The sequence below is a fragment of the Stomoxys calcitrans genome, chromosome 2 (assembly GCF_963082655.1).
Source record: "Stomoxys calcitrans chromosome 2, idStoCalc2.1, whole genome shotgun sequence".
Lineage (NCBI taxonomy): Eukaryota > Metazoa > Arthropoda > Insecta > Diptera > Muscidae > Stomoxys > Stomoxys calcitrans.
This window is the reverse complement of record NC_081553.1, coordinates 61,515,004-61,536,516: the sequence shown is the minus strand read 5'-3', so window position 1 is coordinate 61,536,516 and position 21,513 is coordinate 61,515,004. Positions and strand designations below refer to the sequence as shown.

The 21,513-nt window shown below is 38.6% G+C and overlaps 1 protein-coding gene across 8 annotated transcripts in view; it reads right to left on the bottom strand.

Annotated features, from left to right (window-relative positions):
• The window catches only part of LOC106082719 (phosphoribosyl pyrophosphate synthase-associated protein 2), a 99,917-nt gene that overhangs the window by 907 nt on the left and 77,497 nt on the right, over window positions 1–21,513 (bottom strand). For 4 of the 8 annotated variants that reach the window (XM_059361614.1, XM_059361612.1, XM_059361613.1 and 1 more), the window contains 5 exons: window positions 15,397–15,633; window positions 12,756–13,044; window positions 12,522–12,688; window positions 4,911–4,961; window positions 4,444–4,552 (listed from right to left, as the gene is read on the bottom strand). In XM_059361614.1, the coding sequence (XP_059217597.1) occupies window positions 4,444–4,552; window positions 4,911–4,961; window positions 12,522–12,688; window positions 12,756–13,044; window positions 15,397–15,593 (813 nt within the window). In that variant the 5' untranslated portion in view covers window positions 15,594–15,633. Of the gene's footprint in view, window positions 1–4,443; window positions 4,553–4,910; window positions 4,962–12,521; window positions 12,689–12,755; window positions 13,045–15,396; window positions 15,634–16,033; window positions 16,054–20,648; window positions 20,779–21,397; window positions 21,446–21,513 lie in introns of those variants that run through there. The other 4 variants (XM_013245410.2, XM_013245413.2, XM_013245412.2 and 1 more) reach the window with 4 other exon arrangements.

Sequence of the window (21,513 nt, the reverse complement as noted above, 5' to 3'; positions counted from 1 at the left end):
AACCATGAATCGTCTTACAAACGAACAACGCTTGCAAATTATTGAATGTTATTATCAAAATGCGTGCTCTTTTAAGAAAGTTCATCGCGCGCTTCTTCCACTAAGCGACAAAGCCCATTTTTGGCTCAATGGGTACCTTAATAAGCAGAATTATCTATTTTGGAGTGAAGATTAGCCAGAAGCTTTGCAAGAGCTACCAATGCATCCAGAAAAAGTCACAGTTTGGTGCGGTTTATGGGCTGGCGGCATTATTGGACCGTACTTCTTCAAAGACGATGCGAATCGCAACGTAACTGTGAACGGTGAGCGCTACCGTGAGATGATATCCAACTTTTTTTTGCCCAAAATGCAAGAGCTTGACTTGCATGACAGGTGGTTTGAACAAAACGGTGCCACATGCCACGCAGCACGCGTAACAATGGATTTATTGAGGGGCGAGTTCGGTGAACATTTTATTTCACGTTCGGGACCATTTAATTGGACGCCTAGATCGTGCGATTTAACGCACGCAGACAAGCCCTCTTCAATTGACACATTGGAAGACAACATTTAAGCATTTATTCGTGAGATACCGGCCGAAATGTTACAAAAAGTAAGCCAAAATTGGACAAAGCGGATGGACCATTTTAGCCGCAGTCATGGTCAACATTTGCATGAAATAATCTTCAAACATTGAATTATCGTACGGTCCACTACTATCGATTCAAATAAAGATTTCGTGCATATTTCAGAATTCCTCTCTCTCTTCCTCCTATAGCTATTAAAAAATCACCCTTTATATAAGACACATCTGTGTGTCTGTTCTTCTTAAGGCCATGCACTTACCGTGAAAAGCAAGTACTAACCTGGTAATGTCGCTCAATGTTATAAAGATATAAACAAGGAATTCGGATACCAGGCCTCGCGGATGCAAAAAAAAAAACAAGTAAGAGCGTGCCCAGCCGAATCTTATATACCCTCCACCATGGATCGAATTTGTCGAGTTCTATGCGCAGTATTTTAGACAAACAAAGAACATTGAATAAGAACTGTTATGCTATTGGAGCTATATCAAATTATAGTCAGATTCGGACCATAAATGAATGCTAAACATTGTAGAAGTCATTGTGTAATATTTCAGTTCATTCAGATAAGAATTGCGCCTTGTAGGAGCTCAAAAAGCTAAATCAGGAGATCGGTTTATATGGGAGCTGTAGCTATTGATCGATTCAGACCATATTAGACACGTATGTTGAAGGTCATGAGAGAAGCCGTTGTACAAAATTTCTTCCAAATCGGATGAGAATTGCGACCTCTAGAGCCTCAAGAAGTCAAGATCCCAGATCGGTTTATATGGCAGCTATATCAGGTTATAAACCGATTTGCGCCATACATAGCACAGTTATTGGAAGTCATAACAAAATACCTCATGCGAAATTTCAGCCAAATCGGATGAGAATTGCGCGCTTTATTGGCTTAAGAAATCAAGATCCAAGATCGGTTTATATGACAGCTTTTCCAAATTATGAACCGATTTGAATCATACTAAACACAGTTGTTAAAAGTGATACCAAAACGTGCAAAATTTCAGTTAAATCGCACGAGAATTGCGCCCTCTAGATTCTCAAGAAGTCAAGAACCAAGATCGGTTTATATGACAGCTATATGAAAACATGGACCGATTTGGCCCATTTACAATCCCAACCGACCTACACTAATAAAAAGTATTTGTGTAAAATTTCAACCGCCTAGCTTTACTCCTTCGAAAGTTAGCGTGCTTCCGACAGGCAGACGGACGGACGGACATGGCTAGATCGACTTAAAATGACATGATGATCAAGAATATAATTTATGGGGTCTCAGACGCATATTTCGAGGCGTTACAAACATAGTGACAAAATTGGTGTACCCCCATCCTATGGTGGAGGGTATAAAAAAAGTTCTAATTTCAAAAAGGCTAAAGTTTTAATATGAACTATAAATGGTACAAGTGTCAAGTTCTGGGTAGGAAATACTTCTTCCTGTCCCCGATGCTAAAGACAATTGAGGCGCTAATCGTGACCAGTTTAAATTCGTCCCTACTTCCAGTAGACCACCATTCAGGATTCAGGAAGATGCACAGCACGACAACTTCACTTACCGCCTTCACCACACATATCCAATCGCATGGCAGCCTGATTACCCGATGGAGTCCTTCATTAGCAAGGGCTGCTGCCTCAGTGTACAACACACTGCTACAACAACAACCACATATATCAACCAAACGAACCAAAAAGGTCTTGTGAGTGAACCGTACCCGTTGCTCTTGATCTCTAAAAGGCATTTGATACGGTCAGTCACACCGCACTCTTTAGTGATATCAACGAAACTGAAGGTGGAATCGACAAAGAGGTGGCGAAATCGGATGAGAATTGCGCCTTTTAAAGGCTCAAGAAATATAATCGGAGGATCGGTTTTTAATGGAAGCCGTATAAGGTTATGAACCGATTTAGACCATAATTGTTGTAAGCCAAAACAAAACACTTCATGTAAAATTTCAGTTAAATCGGATAATAATTGCGTCCTTCCGTGGGGCAGAGGTTAGCATGTCCGCTTATGACGCCGAACGTCTAAGTTCAAATCTTGGCGTGAACATCAGAAAAATTTTCAGCGGTGGTTATCCCCTTACTATTGCTGGCTACATTTGTGAGGTATCCTGCTATGTTAAAATCTTCTCTATGCGGCTCGCCGTCTGGACTCTGCATAAAAAAGGAGGCCCCTATCATTGAACTTAAACTCTAATCGGACTGCAGTCATTGATATGAGAGAAGTACCCCTGTTCCTTAGTGGAATGTTCATGTTAAATTTAGTAGCGACTCAAGAAGTCAAGATCCGTGATCGGTTTATATGGGCGCTACATCAGAATATGAACTGATTTTGATCATACTTACTTATTGGAAGTCATTACATACTTACTTATTGGAAGTCATATGTTTACAACTCATCATGCAAAATTTCAGACAAATTGGATAAGAAGTGTGCTCTACAGAGGCTTAAGAAGTCAAGATCCAGGATCGGTTTGTATGGCAGCTATATCAAAAAATGGACCGATATGGCCCATTTACAATCGACTTACATTTATAGGAAGTATTCGTGCAAAATTTCAAGCGCCTAGCTTTATTCCTTCGAAAGTAAGCGCGCTTCAACAGACGGACGGACATGGCTAAATCGACTTATAATGTCAAGAGGATCAGATCGATATTTCGATGTGTTACAAACGGAATGGCGAAATTAGTATACACACATTTCACACACAATCACATTTCGGCCAATTTGTATGTCCACCACCATAGGATGGGGGTACACTTATCTGGTCATTCCGTTTGTAACACCTCGAAATATTGGTCTGCGACCCCATTAAGTACATATATTCTGCATCGTCTCGACATTCTGAATCTATCTAGCCATGTCGTTCTGTGTATCGAAATCACGATAGCGGTCGAACGTGTAGAACTAGCCGCTTGAAATTTTTAACAGATACTTCTTATTGATTGGGGTTTGCAAATAGGCCATATCGGTTCAGATTTGGATATAGCTCCCATATAAGCCGATCCCATGATTTGACTTCTTCAGCCTGTAAAAGCCTCAATTTTCATACGATTTGGCTAAAATTTGGAACAAAGACTTGAGTTATAACTTCCAACATACATGCCAAGTATGATCCGAATTGGTCTATAAACAGATATAGCCCCCATATAGACCGATCCCACAATTTTTTATTCTTGAGTCCTTAGAAGCCTAAATTTGGAACAAAGACTTCTGGTGTGAGTTTCAACAAACATGCCAAGTATGATCCGAATCGGTCTATAAATAGATATAGCCCCCTTATAAACCAATGCCCGGATTTGACTTCTTTAGAACTTACAAGCCATAATTTTCATCCGATTTGGCTGAAATTTGGTACAAATACTTGAGTTATGACTTTCAACATACATGCTGTGTATGATCCGAATCGGTCAATAAACATATATAGCCCCCATATAAATCGATTATCTGATTTGACTTCTTCGGTCCTTAGATGCCTAAATTTTCACCTGATTTGGTTGAAATTTGACCTTAAACCCTATCTTATGACTTTACAACATCAGTGACAAGTTTTATCCGAATCGGTCAATATGGTAATATACGCCATTGTACCGATACTACCATACTAAGAACCGATATCCCGAAATGACTTCTTCAGACCAAACTAATTCAAATACAAATTCAGTTAATAAGGGCACATTTTTAGCTGAATCCATGGTGGTGGTTACCCAAGATTTGGCCCGGCCGAACTTAGCACACTTTTACTTGTTCTTCAATCACTGCATTTCACTATAACTGAAGAAGTTTTCTATGTAATATGCAATAATACTGTCTTAGAGTTATTTTTTCAAGCTAATAACTTTGAGAAACTTTTTTTAGAAAATATTTTACAATACTTACCACCATTATAGCAATACGTCCATTAACATCTCCCACAAGATTTAGAGGGGGCTTAACTTTTTGTGGATGTTCTGGTACACCGACTGACACAGAAATTGTACGAGTACGACTGAATTAATGCAAAGAAAAATCAACAAATTTTAATAAAGTCCATAGAGGAGAAAACTGAATTTGAAAAAAAAAAATTGTTTAAGATGATTTTTTGTTTGTTTTTCAAATGATTAAACTATGTATGCATCTGTTATACATATATATTGATGTTTTGGTATGTATTGTAGTAAATATATGTTGATTATGTTATATGGATATGTTATTAATTGATGTCCATGTTGAACAACATAAGAAACAAAAAAACGATGAAGAAATCATGAACAATAATAGTAATGAATGAAATCAAAAGAGGTACAAATTTTTGTTTGTCCAATATGAGAAATATAAACAGAATTTTGAATTTGAATAATACCAACCTAGGAGTCGCTGGTAAGCACATTTCAACTGTATCAGCTACATCATATGAACTGGAGGAGTGGAGTGGAGTGAGTGATTTCACAAAATTGTCAACCAACAATAACAAAATCAATCAATCAAATCATCACGTTAAATGAAATAGAAAACAAATTTTGTTGCATATCTTTGGGTTACGTTCTTTCGAATTTTTTGTTTGTTTTTTTTTTTTTTTTTGTTAACACAATTACCAAAATATTAGAAAATATTTCAATTAAAAAAAAACATTATTTAATGTTATTCAACTAGCATACTAAAGACGAAGACGACAATCGTTTAAAGAGGAGAACAAAAAATAGCACAAAAATATATGGGTACATGTTGGATAAGCAAATAGGACATTAATTCAAAAAAAAAAGCAATTGCAACAAAATTATAAAAATAAAAGAATATTGTAGGCGACATATACATAAATAGTACCACTCATCATGTTAACATTTTTAGCAATTTTTGAAAAATATTAAAATAAATAAAATGTTTAAATATATAAAAACCACCAATTACAAAGTATGTATAAAAGTTAAGGCAGTAAACACTCTGTAAAACCTATTTAGCAACCACTAAACGAACAAATAATGATTTATGACTATTCAAATATATTTAAATTGAAAATCAAACATACATACACATGTACTCAATAGAACACTTGTAAGTATGTTTGCAAATGTTTACAAGAGGAAAATTTTCCATATGCATTCTTAGCAGGTGTTTTGAAGGGAAACTACAAAACAAATTGCTCCAAAAACCACAATCAATTTAAGGTAGAAAGATTCCTAGAACCCAGATGTAGTTTGACAAATGTTGTTGTGAAAAAAATCAATGATAAATGCAAATTAAATTCGTGGTTACATACAACAGAAAGAAATAAGCGTGACGTGTTTGAAAATTGCAATAAATTTGAAATGGTTTGATTTAGTTACATATGGGAAAGGAACAACATTGTATTGGGTTGCCCAAAAAGTAATTGCTGATTTTTCATATAGTTGGCATTGACAAATTTTAAGCAAATTTTAAGCATTTATCGAATTGGATGGTCATGTAACTGAGCGTGAGATAGGAGAGAAGTTAAATATACCAAAATCAACCGTTCATTATCACATAAAAAGTCTAGAACTGGTGAAAAAGCTTGATATTTGGGTACCACATGTATTGAAAGAAATTCATTTAACAAACCGAAGAATCAACGCTTGTGATATGCACCTTAAACGCAATGAATTCGATTCGTTTTTAAAACGAATCATAACTGGAGATGAAAAATGGATTGTTTACAACAACGTTAGTCGAAAACGATCACGGTCCAAGCATGTTGAACCAGCTCAAACCACTTCAAAGGCTGATATCCACCAAAAGAAGGTTATGCTGTCTGTTTGGTTGGGTTAGAAGGGTGTGGTATATTTTGAGCTGTTTTCAAGGAACCAAACGATTAATTCGGATGTTTACTGTCAACAATTGGACAAATTGAATACAGCCATCAAGGAGAAGCGACCAGAATTGGTCAATCGTAAAGGTGTCATATTCCACCAGGACAACGCTAGATTGCACACATCTTTGGTCACTCGCCAAAAACTGAGTGAGCTTGGCTGGGAACTTTTGATGCATCCACCATATAGCCCTGACCTTGCAGCATCAGACTACCATTTATTTCGATCTTTGCAGAACTCCTTAAATGGTAAAACTTTCGGCAATGATAAGGCTATAAAATCGCACTTGGTTCAGTTTTTTACAGATAAAGGCCAGAAGTTCTATGAGCGTGGAATACTAAATTTGCCAGGAAGATGGCAAAAGGTTATGGAACAAAATTGCAATTATATATTTGATTAAAGTTCATTCTAAGTTTTATTAAAAATGCATTTACTTTCTTTTAAAAAATCCGCAATTACTTTTTAGGCAACCCAATAGTTGGAATAGAAATGGTACCGATAAATATCTTATAGCGATCCACTTTGAATCCGATTAAAATCACTTCTTGTTTTATCTATTACTAGCTGAAGCGGGCCCGCTTCGCTGCGCCTTCTTTTACTTTATATGGCACAAAATTATTCTTTGAATATTTATTTTCGTCAAAAAAAAAGAGCTTTTAGTGAAATGCCATGCTACGAAAAAAGTATATGCATATCGCTGGACTGACAATATAACATTACAAGTGTCCTTATCTGAATTCTGTATGATCTTTATTGGACCACGAATTCGCTCGGAGGGTTTAATGCCATTCTAAAAAGACTTTATTTTCGCCCGATATTCTGATGATGTCCGATTTAGGAGTGTTTACGGGGGTGAGGTGGTTCCCTAGACACTTGGCCCTGAAAAAATATCAGCTTCGTGCTCTTGTCTCAAATACCATTTATTTAAACCTAATATTGCCATTGGTTTTATTAGAGTATATAGGATGAGGAGTTCCCCAAACACTTGGCCCTAAAATTGGTTATCAAATCTCAAATACCTTTCATTTGAGCCACATAATGGCATGGTCGGCAAATTTTTACCCTTTGGGGCTTTTTTGCCCCAAATACATGGTCCCACAGTTGGATTTTGGTATTCAACTCCCAAATACCTTTATTTGAGTCCCATATTGCGATGGTGAGTAAATAATTGCTGTTCGTGGTCTATTTTGGGAAAGGGGTAGACCCCCAGAAAATTGGCCCCGAAAGAGGGTTTCAATTTCATATGAGCCCCACATTGACATGGTCGGTAAATATGTCCGATTTAAGGGTGTTTGGAGGAGAGGGAAGGTCCCCCAAACACTAAGCTCCGAAAATAAATCAACTACGTGCTCTATTCTCATGAACCCCATATTGGCATTGACCTTAAAATTAAATATCAAATTCGTTTTCTAATCTCAAATACCTTTTATTTAAGCCGCTTATTGCAAAAGTCACCAAATATATCCGGTTTGGGGTATGAGCTCCAAAAACTATCAATATGAAGGTCCACTGTCTTGAAGACCCAAATTGTATTGGTGAGCAATTACGTCCTATTTGGAGGTTTTCATGGTGTTGGGACGTCGCCTATACAGTTGGTCCTGAATGTTGATATCTGATTCGTGGTCTACTCCCAAATACCTTTCATTAGAGCCCCATATTTCTATAGTCGGCAAACATGACAGGTTTGGGGGATGGGGCGGCCTCTCAGTGATTCGGCCTTGAAAATATTTATCAGATTCGTCCTACTCTAAAATACCTCTTATTTGAGCCCCATATTGCAATGGTCAGCAAATACTTCCTATTTGTGTGGTGTTATGGGGGTGGGGTGGCCCCATAGAAACTTTTTCCCGAATATTGATATCAGATTCCTGCTTAACTCCCAAAGACCTTTCCCATATTGATATGGTCGTAAATTTGTCCTCATTGGGGCATGTTTTTGAGGAGGGGCGGCCCCCCAAACACTTGGTCCGACAATTGGATATCAGATACGTTTTCTAATCTTAAATACCTTACATTTGAGTTCCATATTTTCGTAATTGGTCTATATATATAATTTGTAGGTTTTTGGGGGTGGGGCGACCCCCCAGGTACCCCATCCGAAATTTGGAAACCAAATTTTTGTTTTTAGGTTACTATAAGAGAGCACACAAAATTTCGCTTAAATCGCACAACCCATCTCCGAGATCTGGCGTTTCTGAAAATTAGGGTAAGGGGGAAGGTCCGCTCCCCCTTCAGATATCAACAAATTTAGGATCCTTTTTTCACCAAGGGATCCTTATGCACCATCTGTGAAAATTTCGAGAAAATCAGTTCAGCAGTTTTTGAACACACAAACAAACAAACTGACAAACAAACACAAATTAATTTGTATATATAAGACTAGCCGAATCACGCCCGCTCCACTGCGCCTTCTTTAACTCTCTAATATCTTTTTAGGGTGGGGACACTTCGCCCTGAATGTGAATATCGAACTCGTGCCATTGTAGCCTATGACGCTGATCGCATTCGAATCTTAGCGAGAACATCGGACAAAGCGGTGGTTGGCGAAATTTGCGAGGTATAATGCTATGTATAATGTCATTTAAAAAGATTTTCCCCAAAGATGTGTAGCACTGCGGGACGCATTGCGGATATAACTTATGATATCAAGATACTTCTGGTAATAGCAACTATTTTTCTTCAAAATTGTCACTGTAAACGAGAAGTGGTAAATCTATGTGAACGTTAAGCAGAGAAAAGTTTATGTGGGCCCCAGAGAAATATCTTAACAAAGCAATCAGTGGAATCCGTGCCCAACTATGACAATGAGGATTTTGAGATGATGGAGAAGGACAAAACAGTTATAGAACGGAATACCTGTCTCAGTTACATTGTGCAAATGAGGCTCTACAACAGAAAAACCCTAGTAGAATTGGCAAGTTGGTCCTTTCACTACAAGGTGAGGTCTCACGTTGAACATTTTTTCAGTACAGACTTCCGAAAGTTCTAATGAACGTTTTTTTAGCATGACGAATGGTCAACAACACATCTGACGCCATCAGATACCCATTTTTTCATACAATAAAAAGTAAAAACGCGTTAAGTTCGGCCGGGCCAAACTTTGGATATCCTACACCCTAGGGTATATATGTAAACCATCTTTCGTGAAAATCAGATGAAAAATGCATACCTTATGCCCGATAGCAGCTATATCGAAATATGTTCCGATTTGAACCAAATACTTATAAGTACAAGTCATTGTTTAATTGTGTATAACAAAATATTGGTCTTTTAAGTAGCTATATCTAAAAATAAACCGATCCGAAATATATACGACACGGATGTCGAAGAGCCTAACATAAGTCACTGTTACAAATTTCAGTGAAATCGGATTATAAATGCGCTTTTAAAGGGCCAAGACTTAAAATCGAGATATGGGTCCATATGGCAGCTATATCCAAATATGGACCGATCTGAGCCAAATTGAAGAAGAATGTCGAAGGGCCCAACACACATCACTGTCCCAATTTTCGACGACATCGGACAATAAATGCGCCTTTTATGACCCCAAAACCTTAAATCGAGATATCGGTCTATATGGCAGCTATATCCAAATCTGGACCGATCTAAGCCAAATTGAAGAAGAATGACGAAGGGCCCAACACAACTCACTGTCCCAAATTTCGGCGACATCGGACAATAAATGCGCCTTTTATGGGCCCAAAACTTTATATCGAGAGATCGGTCTATATGGCAGCTATATCCAAATCTGGACCGATCTGTGTCATATTGCAGAAGTATGTCGAGGGGCTTAACCTAACTCACTGTCCCAAATTTCGGCGACATCGGACACTAAAAGAGTCTTTTATGGGCCGAAAACCTTAAATCGAGAAATCGGTCTATATGTCAGCTATATTCAAATCTTGATCGATCTAGGCCAAATTGAAGATATATGTCGAGGGGCTTAACTTAACCCACTGACCCAAATTTCGGCGACATCGGACAATAAATGCGCCTTTTATGGGCCCAAAACCTAAAATCGAGAGATCAGTCTATATGGCAGCTATATCCAAATCTGGACCGATCTGGGCCAAATTGAAGAAGGTTGTCGAAGGGCCTAACACAACTCACTGTCCCAAATTTCGGCGAAATCGGACAATAAATGCGTCTTTTATGGACCTAAGACCCTAAATCGGCGGTTCGGTCTATATGGCAGCTAAAGGGTGATTTTTTTGAGGTTAGGATTTTCATGCATTAGTATTTGACAGATCACGTGGGATTTCAGACATGGTGTCAAAGAGAAAGATGCTCAGTATGCTTTGACATTTCATCATGAATAGACTTGCTAACGAGCAACGCTTGCAAATCATTGAATTTTATTACCAAAATCAGTGTTCGGTTCGAAATGTGTTCATTCACCGTAACGTTGCGTCCAACAGCATCTTTGAAAAAATACGGTCCAATGATTCCACCAGCGTACAAACCACACCAAACAGTGCATTTTTCGGGATGCATGGGCAGTTCTTGAACGGCTTCTGGTTGCTCTTCACTCCAAATGCGGCAATTTTGCTTATTTACGTAGCCATTCAACCAGAAATGAGCCTCATCGCTGAACAAAATTTGTCAAAATTTGAACACATTTCGAACCGAACACTGATTTTGGTAATAAAATTCAATGATTTGCAAGCGTTGCTCGTTAGTAAGTCTATTCATGATGAAATGTCAAAGCATACTGAGCATCTTTCTCTTTGACACCATGTCTGAAATCCCACGTGATCTGTCAAATACTAATGCATGAAAATCCTAACCTCAAAAAAATCACCCTTTATATCCAAATCTGGACCGATCTGGACTAAATTGAAGAAGGATGTCGAAAGGCCTTACACTACTCACTGTCCCAAATTTCAGCAAAATCGGATAATAAATGTGGCTTTTATGGGCCTAAGACCCTAAATCGTCGGATCGGTCTATATGGGGGCTATATCAAGATATAGTCCGATGTAGCCATCTTCGAACATAATCTGCTTATGGACAAAAAAAGAATCTGTGCACAATTTCAAGAATATATATATATATATATATATATATATATATATATATATATATATATATATATATATATATATATATATATATATATATATATATATATATATACACTTTATAGGGTCGGAAATGGATATTTCGATGTGTTGCAAACGGAATGACATAATGAATATACCCCCATCCTTTGGTGGTGGGTATAAAAAGAACCTCAAAATTTGGCTTATCAACTTCTTTGATTCCAGCCAAGGAAAATGTAAAGATTCAATTATTACCAACGAATTATAAACCCATGTATCTCCTCCTATGAAGCTTGAGTAATGTATGGCCAAAAGCATTTTTATTTGCAAAAAATCAAGAGGCATTGTTTCCAGTATGCTTGGATCTTTAAGTGCATGCTTCATACATAAAGAAAAACTCATAATAAAGCTTAGATAAAATCATCCAGAGTAAAATGGCATGCAATAGAAAAAATTATTCTGAAAAACAAATAAGATTGTCTGCAATTTTAACTGAAGGAAGGAAGGAAATGGAAAATACAAAATTTTACCCACAGTTTAAAGAACGTTTCTTTTTTTTTCTTTTAAAAGAAGGACGAAAGTTGAAATGTACTTTGTTCATTTTGAATCGAAAAAAATATATCAGAAGAAAAAACATATAAATCATATAAAATTAGTAATGAATCCTTTCTTAAATCTTTCACAAGGGGCGCGAAGAGATTAGGAAGTATGTAAGACAAAATAAAAAGCTATGAAAAGAAATTACAAAAGACATCATGAGACGAGTATAAAAAAATGTACAATACAACCAATTTAAAAATTAAAAATAATTTCAAACACACAAAATCTATTACAATTTAGTTACACTTAAAATATGAAATTTTAAGACCAGAGACATCTAACAAATGCCATGTGCAAGTTAGACATACATATACACTGAGAGAAATATACGGGTAGTGGTGGTGATCAATCAATTTTGCAAACATCTACATGAAGTCAAACTAAAGAGAACATTTATGATTGCTAATTGCTAAATATTGGTCTGACTTCTGTTGACATTGGATAGCATCAATCCAAATACGAGCTAAACGAACTAAATCAGCCGTACACGGGGAGAACTAAAACGACTTACCTATTGGGCGGTGGTGAATAACGACCATCGACTTGATCACTTTCGGCTTCTTTTTGTTCGCCATGTATAACGGCTATGCCCAAACGCAAACGTTCAGCATAGGAAGTGGCCTTTTTAGCTGAATTGGGATTACGAGCCACTATTACAGAGTTACGATAATCCGGTATCTGAGGGGGAATTTTAGAAATCTCAAATTATGTGGCTTTTTATGAGGGCTTCAAAAACCATACTCACACTTTCTTGTATGTACTGCAAGAGAAATGGTGAAGCTCTTAAATTGTCCACAGGAATATCAAAGAATCCCTGAATCTCTTTCTGATGCAAGTCCATGGTAATGATGTGTGTCAAACCTGAGGTACACATCATTTTGGCCAATAATTTGGAGACAATGCAGCCACGTTTCCTCATTTTGCACTGTTTCGAGTAAGGTAAATAGGGAATGACACCAACAATTGAACGAGCCGATGAGGTCTTGCAAGCATAGGCCATAATTAACAATTCCATTATATTGTTATTGGCATCTCTGGAAAAAAGTCAAAAATTAGAACTTTTAATGAGAAAAAATAAACAAAAACAAAAAGCCGCTCCGCTGCGCCTTCTAGCACAATTTTCCTTTGAATATCTATTTTCGACAATTTAAGCGCTTTTAGTGAAAAACCAAAATACCATGCTACCAAAAAAGTATATCGCTTGACTAACAGTTTAACAATACAAGTGCCTTTATCTGAATCCCATATGATCTTTATTGGGCTACGAATTTAAGTTTGGATGTAAGGTGTACTTCATCCTTAAAATACTTTGTTTCAGCCCGATATCCTCATTATGTCTGATTTAGGGGTGTTTTCGGGGTGAGGTAGTCCCCCAGACACTTGGCCCTGAAAAAATATCAGCATCGTGCTCTTCTCTCAAATACCAATAATTTAAACCCCATATTACCATTGGTTTTGAGCAGAGTTTACAGGATGAGACGTCCCCCAAACACATGGCCCCAAAATTGGTTATCAAATTCGTTTTCTAATCTCAAATACCTTTCATTTGAGCCACACCATTGCCATGGTCGAAAATTTTCACCCTTTGGGGGTCGTTTTGGGGAAGGGGTGATGCCTTACATCCTACATTTGAATATCAAATTCGTATTCTACTCCCAAATACCTTTAATTGAGCCCCATATTGCGATGGTCATTAAAAAAAATTGCTGTTTGTGGGGTATTTTGAGGAAGGGATATACCCCAGAAAATTGGTCCCGAAAGTGGATATCAATTCTTGCTCTACCCCCCAATTCCTTTCATTTGAGCCCCACATTGACATGGTCGGTAAATATGCCCGATTTAGGGGTGTTTTGGGGAGTGGGGTGGTCCCTCAAACACTATGCCCTGAAAATATATCAGCAACGTGCTCTATTCTCATATATCTATAGATCATTCTTTTGAACCCCATATTGCCATTGGCCTCGAAATTGGATATCAAATTCGTTTTTTTAATCTCAAATACCATTCACTTAGACCAAAAGCCACCCAATTTGTCCGGTTTGGGGTCTGGGCCCAAAAAACTATTATTATCGAGCTCCACTCTCTTGAAGACCCAAATTGTCTTGGTGAGCAAATACGTCCTATTTGGGGGGTTGTTATGGTGGTGGGACGTCCCCTAGACAGTTGGTCACGAATGTTGATATCAGATTCGTGATCTACTCCCAAATACCTTTCATTTGAGCCCCATTTTCCCATAGTCAGCAAACATGACCGGTTTGGGGGTGTTTTGGGGGATAGGGAGGCCACTCAGTGACATGGCTTTGAAAATATATATCAGATTCGTGTTCTACTCTAAAATACCTCTAAGTTGAACCTCATATTGCAATGTTCAGCAAATACATCCTATTTGGGTGGTGTTATGGGTGTGGGGTTGCCTCAGCTATCCCTTGACGGGGACCATAATATTGTTGAGGTGGCAGCCCTTGCCGATGAAGGAATTCATCGGGTCAATCTGGTACATACAACCGGCTGCCATGGGATTGGGGACCATAATGATGAGGTGGTATGGTGTTAACACGGGGACGTTAAGGCTACTAGGTCGCTGAGGTCATGAACGGTCTTGGAGTGTAAGAAGGGTATTAACGCCTTCTCAGAGCACGGCACTGGCCCTAGCGGAGTAAGGGCGAATAAATGGCAGACTATTTGGCAGTGAAGGCCAGAGGACTGCCATCAATAAACTTGTTTAATCTGAAGCCTTTAACGGCGGCACAGTCCGAGTAAACGGCGTTGGCGACGAACGCGCATATAACACTGTGGAACAGCGAAACGGTTGGTAGGACGACGAAAATCTTATGCGGAGATCCGGATAAGATGAGGATATAACTGAAAGGAAATAAGGAGGTCCCAATTCCATGGCAGGCGGTTGTACGTACCGGATTGACCCGATGAAGTCCTACAACGGCAAGGGCTGCCGCCTCAGTGTACAACACACTGCAACAACAACAACAACAAGGAGTCCAATATAGCTTTCGGTATCATAACGGGATTCGGAGTATTGAGCCGGAGTCGAAGACCGGTTAGGAGTCGAGGTAAGCGCGCTCAACTTCAAACCGATCTCCGACTCCGGCTCAATAGTCCGACTTCGACTCCGGCCTCAAAACCACACATGAACCGACTTAGGGGCCTGGTATGGAAAACAACTGGGGATTTTGTTATTAGCACGGAATTCCTGACATAGCATTTTATTCAAGGTTTTTTTTAGTATTTAGAGCGGCCAAAATGTTGATTACTGACTTAGGTGTATATCCATAATGACAATGGTTTTTGAATCTAACCTATTTCCATAGTAAAAATTTTACAAGAATTTTTATTTTTATTTTTAATATTTAAAATTTTTGTTTACTTACTTGGTTCCTGTTTGTATGATATAAATATCCTTTCCTCTCACTGAATCCCCTATCTCGACCATGGTCTCACGATTTGTTTTATGAAATACCGAACATCCGCCACTTTTAATGCCCAATCGTTCGGCCACCAGATTGGCCAAATCAGGATGAGAGTTACCATGTATGATAACTATATCCGAGGCCGATGTTGAATCCATGTCGCTGCGACAACGTTTCGGTGGACGTACACTTCCCAATCTAGAGCGAAGACAGAAATATTAAAAAATTATTAATGCTGCAAGACTTAGATATTTGTAAATGGATTAACTTGGAACAGCGTTAACTTCTGGGAAACGAATAATGGTGCAATTCAAATTGGCTGCTTTCAAATAATACTACAAGGAATTTGAAAATAGTGTTACTTGGGCTAGCTAGCTCTAGTATGGAGTAAGTAATGTGTAATCGTTTATTTTTTTTTCCGAATTCCAAATAAGCTTTAAACAAACATAAACACAAGAACAAAAAAAATAAGAAAATAGGATATGAGGACCAGTTTTAAAAGGATGGGATGAATGTATTAGGAAGCCTTATATCAGATTCTAAGATAATAATTACAGAAACACACACACAACATATTTAATAGCTTATTGCATTATGCCTATCGCAGTTGTAGGAGAAAGGAAAGAAAACTTTGTGAAGTAAACATATATACCTGGCCTAACTCATAGATGGCGCTGTTCTTTAAGATATTTGATACATCATATGTTCATTACCTTGATGCATTTCAAGAGAGAATTCAAATCGAAGTAAGGCAGTGATTTAGAATTATGGATTGAATTCGGCTTTATTAGAAACAACAACAATATTATGGCACATTGACTTAAACTATGGTACTTAAGACACTGATACATGCATTCAATTGACATCCCTTAATGTGGTAATTGCCAAATGTCCTAATACTGGCATTGAAAGTCACAACATATTCTCAACAAGAAATGAAAATGTGATCTAGCTCTAGACGCCTTCAACGAGATTTTGTCAAATGGATTAAGGTTCTCTACATACCCACAACGGAGCTCTTTAAGGTCACTCTCCTCCCCCCTCGCTCTGACCCAAGTTATCCGCAAATGCTAAAAACAACATAAAATTACCAATTTCGTCAATCCCATGGCAGCCGGTTGTACGTACCGGATTGACCCGATGGAGTTCTTCATCGGCTAGGGCTGCCGCCTCAATGTAAACACATTGCTACAACAACAACAAACAATCTCGTACCGGCACGGGGTGATTCTGAGCATCAGACAGTCTAAAACTTTGAGCTCCAATCTGAGTGGTGTTCTTTGTTATCACGAGAAGCTAAGCTCGGAACTACCGGGGGCGACAACAGATTGCGAATGTTGGAATGCTCCATACAGAGTAGCTGTAACTCCAGTCGCGGACAATAAGCGGTATCGAGTGGAAAGTCTAAGTGAGAGGGTGGCACCGCCTTTAACGAGATTTTGTCAAATGGATTAAGGTTCTCTACATACCCACAACGGAGCTCTTTAAGGTCACTCTCCTCCCCCCTCGCTCTGACCCAAGTTATCCGCAAATGCTAAAAACAACATAAAATTACCAATTTCGTCAATCCCATGGCAGCCGGTTGTACGTACCGGATTGACCCGATGGAGTTCTTCATCGGCTAGGGCTGCCGCCTCAATGTAAACACATTGCTACAACAACAACAAACAATCTCGTACCGGCACGGGGTGATTCTGAGCATCAGACAGGCTAAAACTTTGAGCTCCAATCTGAGTGGTGTTCTTTGTTATCACGAGAAGCTAAGCTGGGAACTACCGGGGGCGACAACAGATTGCGAATGGTGGAATGCTCCATACGGAGTAGCTGTAACTCCAGTCGCGGACAATAAGCGGTATCGAGTGAACAGTCTGAGTGAGAGGGTGACACCGGCTCTTGCTTCAATACTGAGTGCCTATGATGCTCGATACGATAAGGCGAGATATTGGCGCCTTTTAATAACCAATGGCCATCATGTTACCGCGACCGGAACGAGCTTGCTCACCTATAAAAGTTTGGCGAGGATCGCCACTTCCACATGCAAATGTGGCTCCGAAAAAACAACCAATCTTGTTTTTTTCGTTTGTTTCTACTTCGAGACGAGCTCAATATGATCAGAGATTTTTTTGCAATAGAAAAGGTTTTGGCACTTCAGCAACTAATGGTTGCTCCTTTATCATGGATTTAACGTGCTACTGTACATGAAGTAGCTGGAAATTCTAGACATCATTACGACCGTTAGGAAATTTATGAATAACTTACTAAACGATGCATTGCGATAGGCTTGAGATCTGTAGACCTACAATGTTGGGTCAGTAGAGGAACGAAGCCAAAATTTGGCCACGAATATTCCATTAAGGAACAGCGGGGACACCACATAAACGGCTCACGCACGTTTCATGTTTTGTTTCACTGTCAAACATCTTCAGTATGGTCTATTATTTAACCGCGAATCGTCTTACAAACGAACAACGCTAGCAAATTATTGAATTTTATTATCAATATGCATGCTCTGTCAAGAAAGTTAATCGCGCGCTTCTTTCATTTTACGACGAAGCTAATTTTTTTGCTCAATGGGTACGTAAATAAGCAGAATTGTCGATTTTGGAGTGAAGATCAGCCAGAAGCATTGCAAGAGCTAACAATGCATCCTGAAAAAGTCACAGTTTGGTGCGGTTTATGGGCTGGTGCCATCATTGGACCGTACTTCTTCAAAGATGATGCGAATCATAATGTGACTGTGAATAGTGAAGGAGATGATATCCAACTTTTTTGCTCAAAATGCAAGAGGTTGACTTGTATAACATGTGGTTTCAACAAGACGGTTCCACATGCCACACAGCACGCATAACAATGGACTTATTGAGAGGCGAGTTCGGTGAACATTTTATTTCACTTTTGGGACCGGTCAATTGGAAGCATAGATCGAGCGATTTAACACCGTTAGACTATTTTTTGTGAGGCTATGTTAAAGCTCATGTCTATACAGACAAGCCCGCTTTAATTGACGCATTGGAAGACAACATTGAACCATTTATTCGCGAGATAACGGCCGAAATGTTAGAAAGAGGATGCCACAATTGGATCAAGCGGATTATGACGCTGAACGCCTAGATTCGAGTCCTGGCGAGGTACTATGCCATGTAAATCTTCTCCCCAAAAGAGGTGTCGCACTGGGGCACGTCGTTCGGACTCGGCTATAAAAAGGAGGCTCCTTATCAAAGAGCTTAAAACTTGAATCGGACTGCACTCCTTGATATGTGAGAAGTTTGACTCTGTTCCTTAGTGGAATGTTCATGGGCAAAATTTGCATTTGACGGGACCAGTCACGGTCTACATTTGCATGAAATAATCTTTAAACATTTAATTATATGGACCGTACTATCGATTGAAATAAAGATTTTATGCTTTTTTTATTGTATGTGTGTTTTTTTTTTTTAACTTTCCTATTGGTCTAAAAAAATCACCCTTTAGTAGCATGATGCTCCGTTAGAACTTGGCTTCAAAAAAGTTTTTTTTATACCCACCGCCATAGGAGGGGGTATACTAATCAAATCATTCCGTTTGAAACACCTCGAAATATTCGTCTAAGACCCCATTCTCGATCGTCTCGAGGTTCTGAGTCGATCTAGCTATGTCCGTCCGTCCGTCTGTCGAAATCAGGAAAGAGGTCGAACGCGTAAAGGTAGCCTCTTGAAATTTTGCACAGATACTTTGTATCGTTATAGGTCGTTGGGGATTGCAAATGGGTCATATCGGTTCAAATTTAGATAAGGCTCCCACATAAACCGATTTCCCGATTTGACTTCTTGAGCCCCTGAAACCCGCAATTTTTGTCCGATTTGGCTGAACTTTTGCATGTGGTGTTCTGTTATGACTTCCAACAACTGCAGCAAGTACGGTCCAAATCCGTCAAGAACCTGATATAGCTCCCATATAAACAAATCTCTCGATTTGACTTCTTGAGCCCCTGAAACCCGCAATTTTTGTCCGATTTGGCTGAACTTTTGCATGTGGTGTTTTGTTATGACTTCCAACAACTGCGGGAAGTACGGTCCAAATCGGTCAAGAACCTGATATAGCTCCCATATAAACAAATCTCCCGATTTGACTTCTTGAGCTCCTGGAATCCGCAATTTTTGTCCGATTTGGCTGCAATTTTGCACTTAGTGTTTTGTTATGACTGCACAGATACGTAGTATCGATGTAGGTCGTTGGGGATTGTAAATGGGCCATATCGATTCAGATAAAGATATAGCTCCCACATAAACCGATCTCCCGATTTGACTTCTTGAGCCCCTGGAAGCCGCAATTTTTGTCCGTTGCGACTTCCAACAACTGCATCAAATACGGTCCAAATCGGTTTATAACCTGATATAGCTCCTATATAAACCGATCTTCCTATTTGACTTCTTGAGTCCTTACAAGCCGCAATTTTTGACCGATTAGGCGACATTTTGCATGCAATGTTTTGTTACGACTTCTAACAACTGTGCCAAATACGGCCAAAATCAGTCTATAACCTGATATAGCTCTCATGTTAACTGGTCTCTCGATCATCCTTGTTCGGTTCCTAGAAGCTTTAATTTTTGCTGGTTTGACAGAAGTTTGGTATGGTGGTGGGTTCCCAAGATTCGACCCAGCCGAACTTAGCACGCTTTTACTTGTTTTTCATTCATAAATTAAAGTTAGTATTTTGAATAGCATAAGACTTCAACTATCCTTCGTATTTTGTTACAACTATTCCACATAACAAAAGGGTCAGCTGTAAGCTTCAAGGGGTCTCCCTTTACCCAAATGCCATGGTAACAACCAATAAACAAAATAATGCACTCCAAAACCACAAATGTTTCACAAAAAAAAACTTAACTTTTTAATGTTTCTCATATTAGAAAAAATAGTTCTTAATTGAATGTTAATCTATTTGTCTAACATTAACCATCAATCATGCCTAAAAAGGCATTTTAATCGGAAAACAAAATTCAACTTCCACTCGACACACAAACAAAGTCAATATTTAATCAATGGAGTTCGTAATTCACGTTTTACGCATTAATAAATCAACCGAAGGGAAACTTGCATGAGTTTGACGCCGCACCAACCAACCAGACAATAATGAAAAAACAAATTGCACAACAACACACGACTTTGACGAGACGCCAGAAAGGACTAGTCTTTAGTCCCGAATTCTACTCATATTGGTAACATATACTCACAATGGCCGGGCTATGTGTTTTTGATAATAGCGCAAGTTTTGTGTGTGCCACACAGAAAGACAGCTAACCTAATGAACTATATTCGAAAAGTAACCAACACACGTGACACAAATTCGCTGCCAGACAGCACAAAAGTCGATGAATGATATATGACTTTAATGGTGAGACGGCAAGGACGAAGGAACACGAAACCAGCCAGCCATTCAGTCAGCCAGCACAACAAAAATATACTTGCGCCCAGAAAGGACGATGATTAAAATTAACACGATGTTTATGGTTTGACGCTGTATATCTCATGTAACGCTGACAGCTAGAGTCTGCTGAACTCACTGCGACGACCTGTATTGCACAAAAGTTGTAACTAAAACTTTATCGCACATGCGAATTTTTTTTTTTTTTTGAATAATAACCCCATATAAAACAAATAATGATACACAACAAACTAAAAGTAACAACAGCGTAACGATAGATACAAGCGCTTAACAAAACTTCACTCCCATGAAGCCAAAGAAATTCCCAACTAAAATACAACTACGCTGTTCATTTTCATTCAAGCGCCTACACATAGGCAATGGCAAAAACGGCAAATGATTTATCCACATTCATTCGGCAGTAAATGTTGTAAAATAAAAGCGAGAGAGAAAAACACTTTGGAATTTATTGATCAAACAAACAAAAAACAACACAGAATCAAAATGTCAAAAAAGTATTTTTATTAAAAAAAAAATGCAAAAATTAACAAAATATACCGCAACATGAAGCAGAGACGTCAAAAACGGCCAGTATTCAAAAAGCAACTGAAAGCAAAATGTTTAAAACCAAGTGAAGAAAATTGAAAACCAACAAGTAAAACGAAAAAGATTTT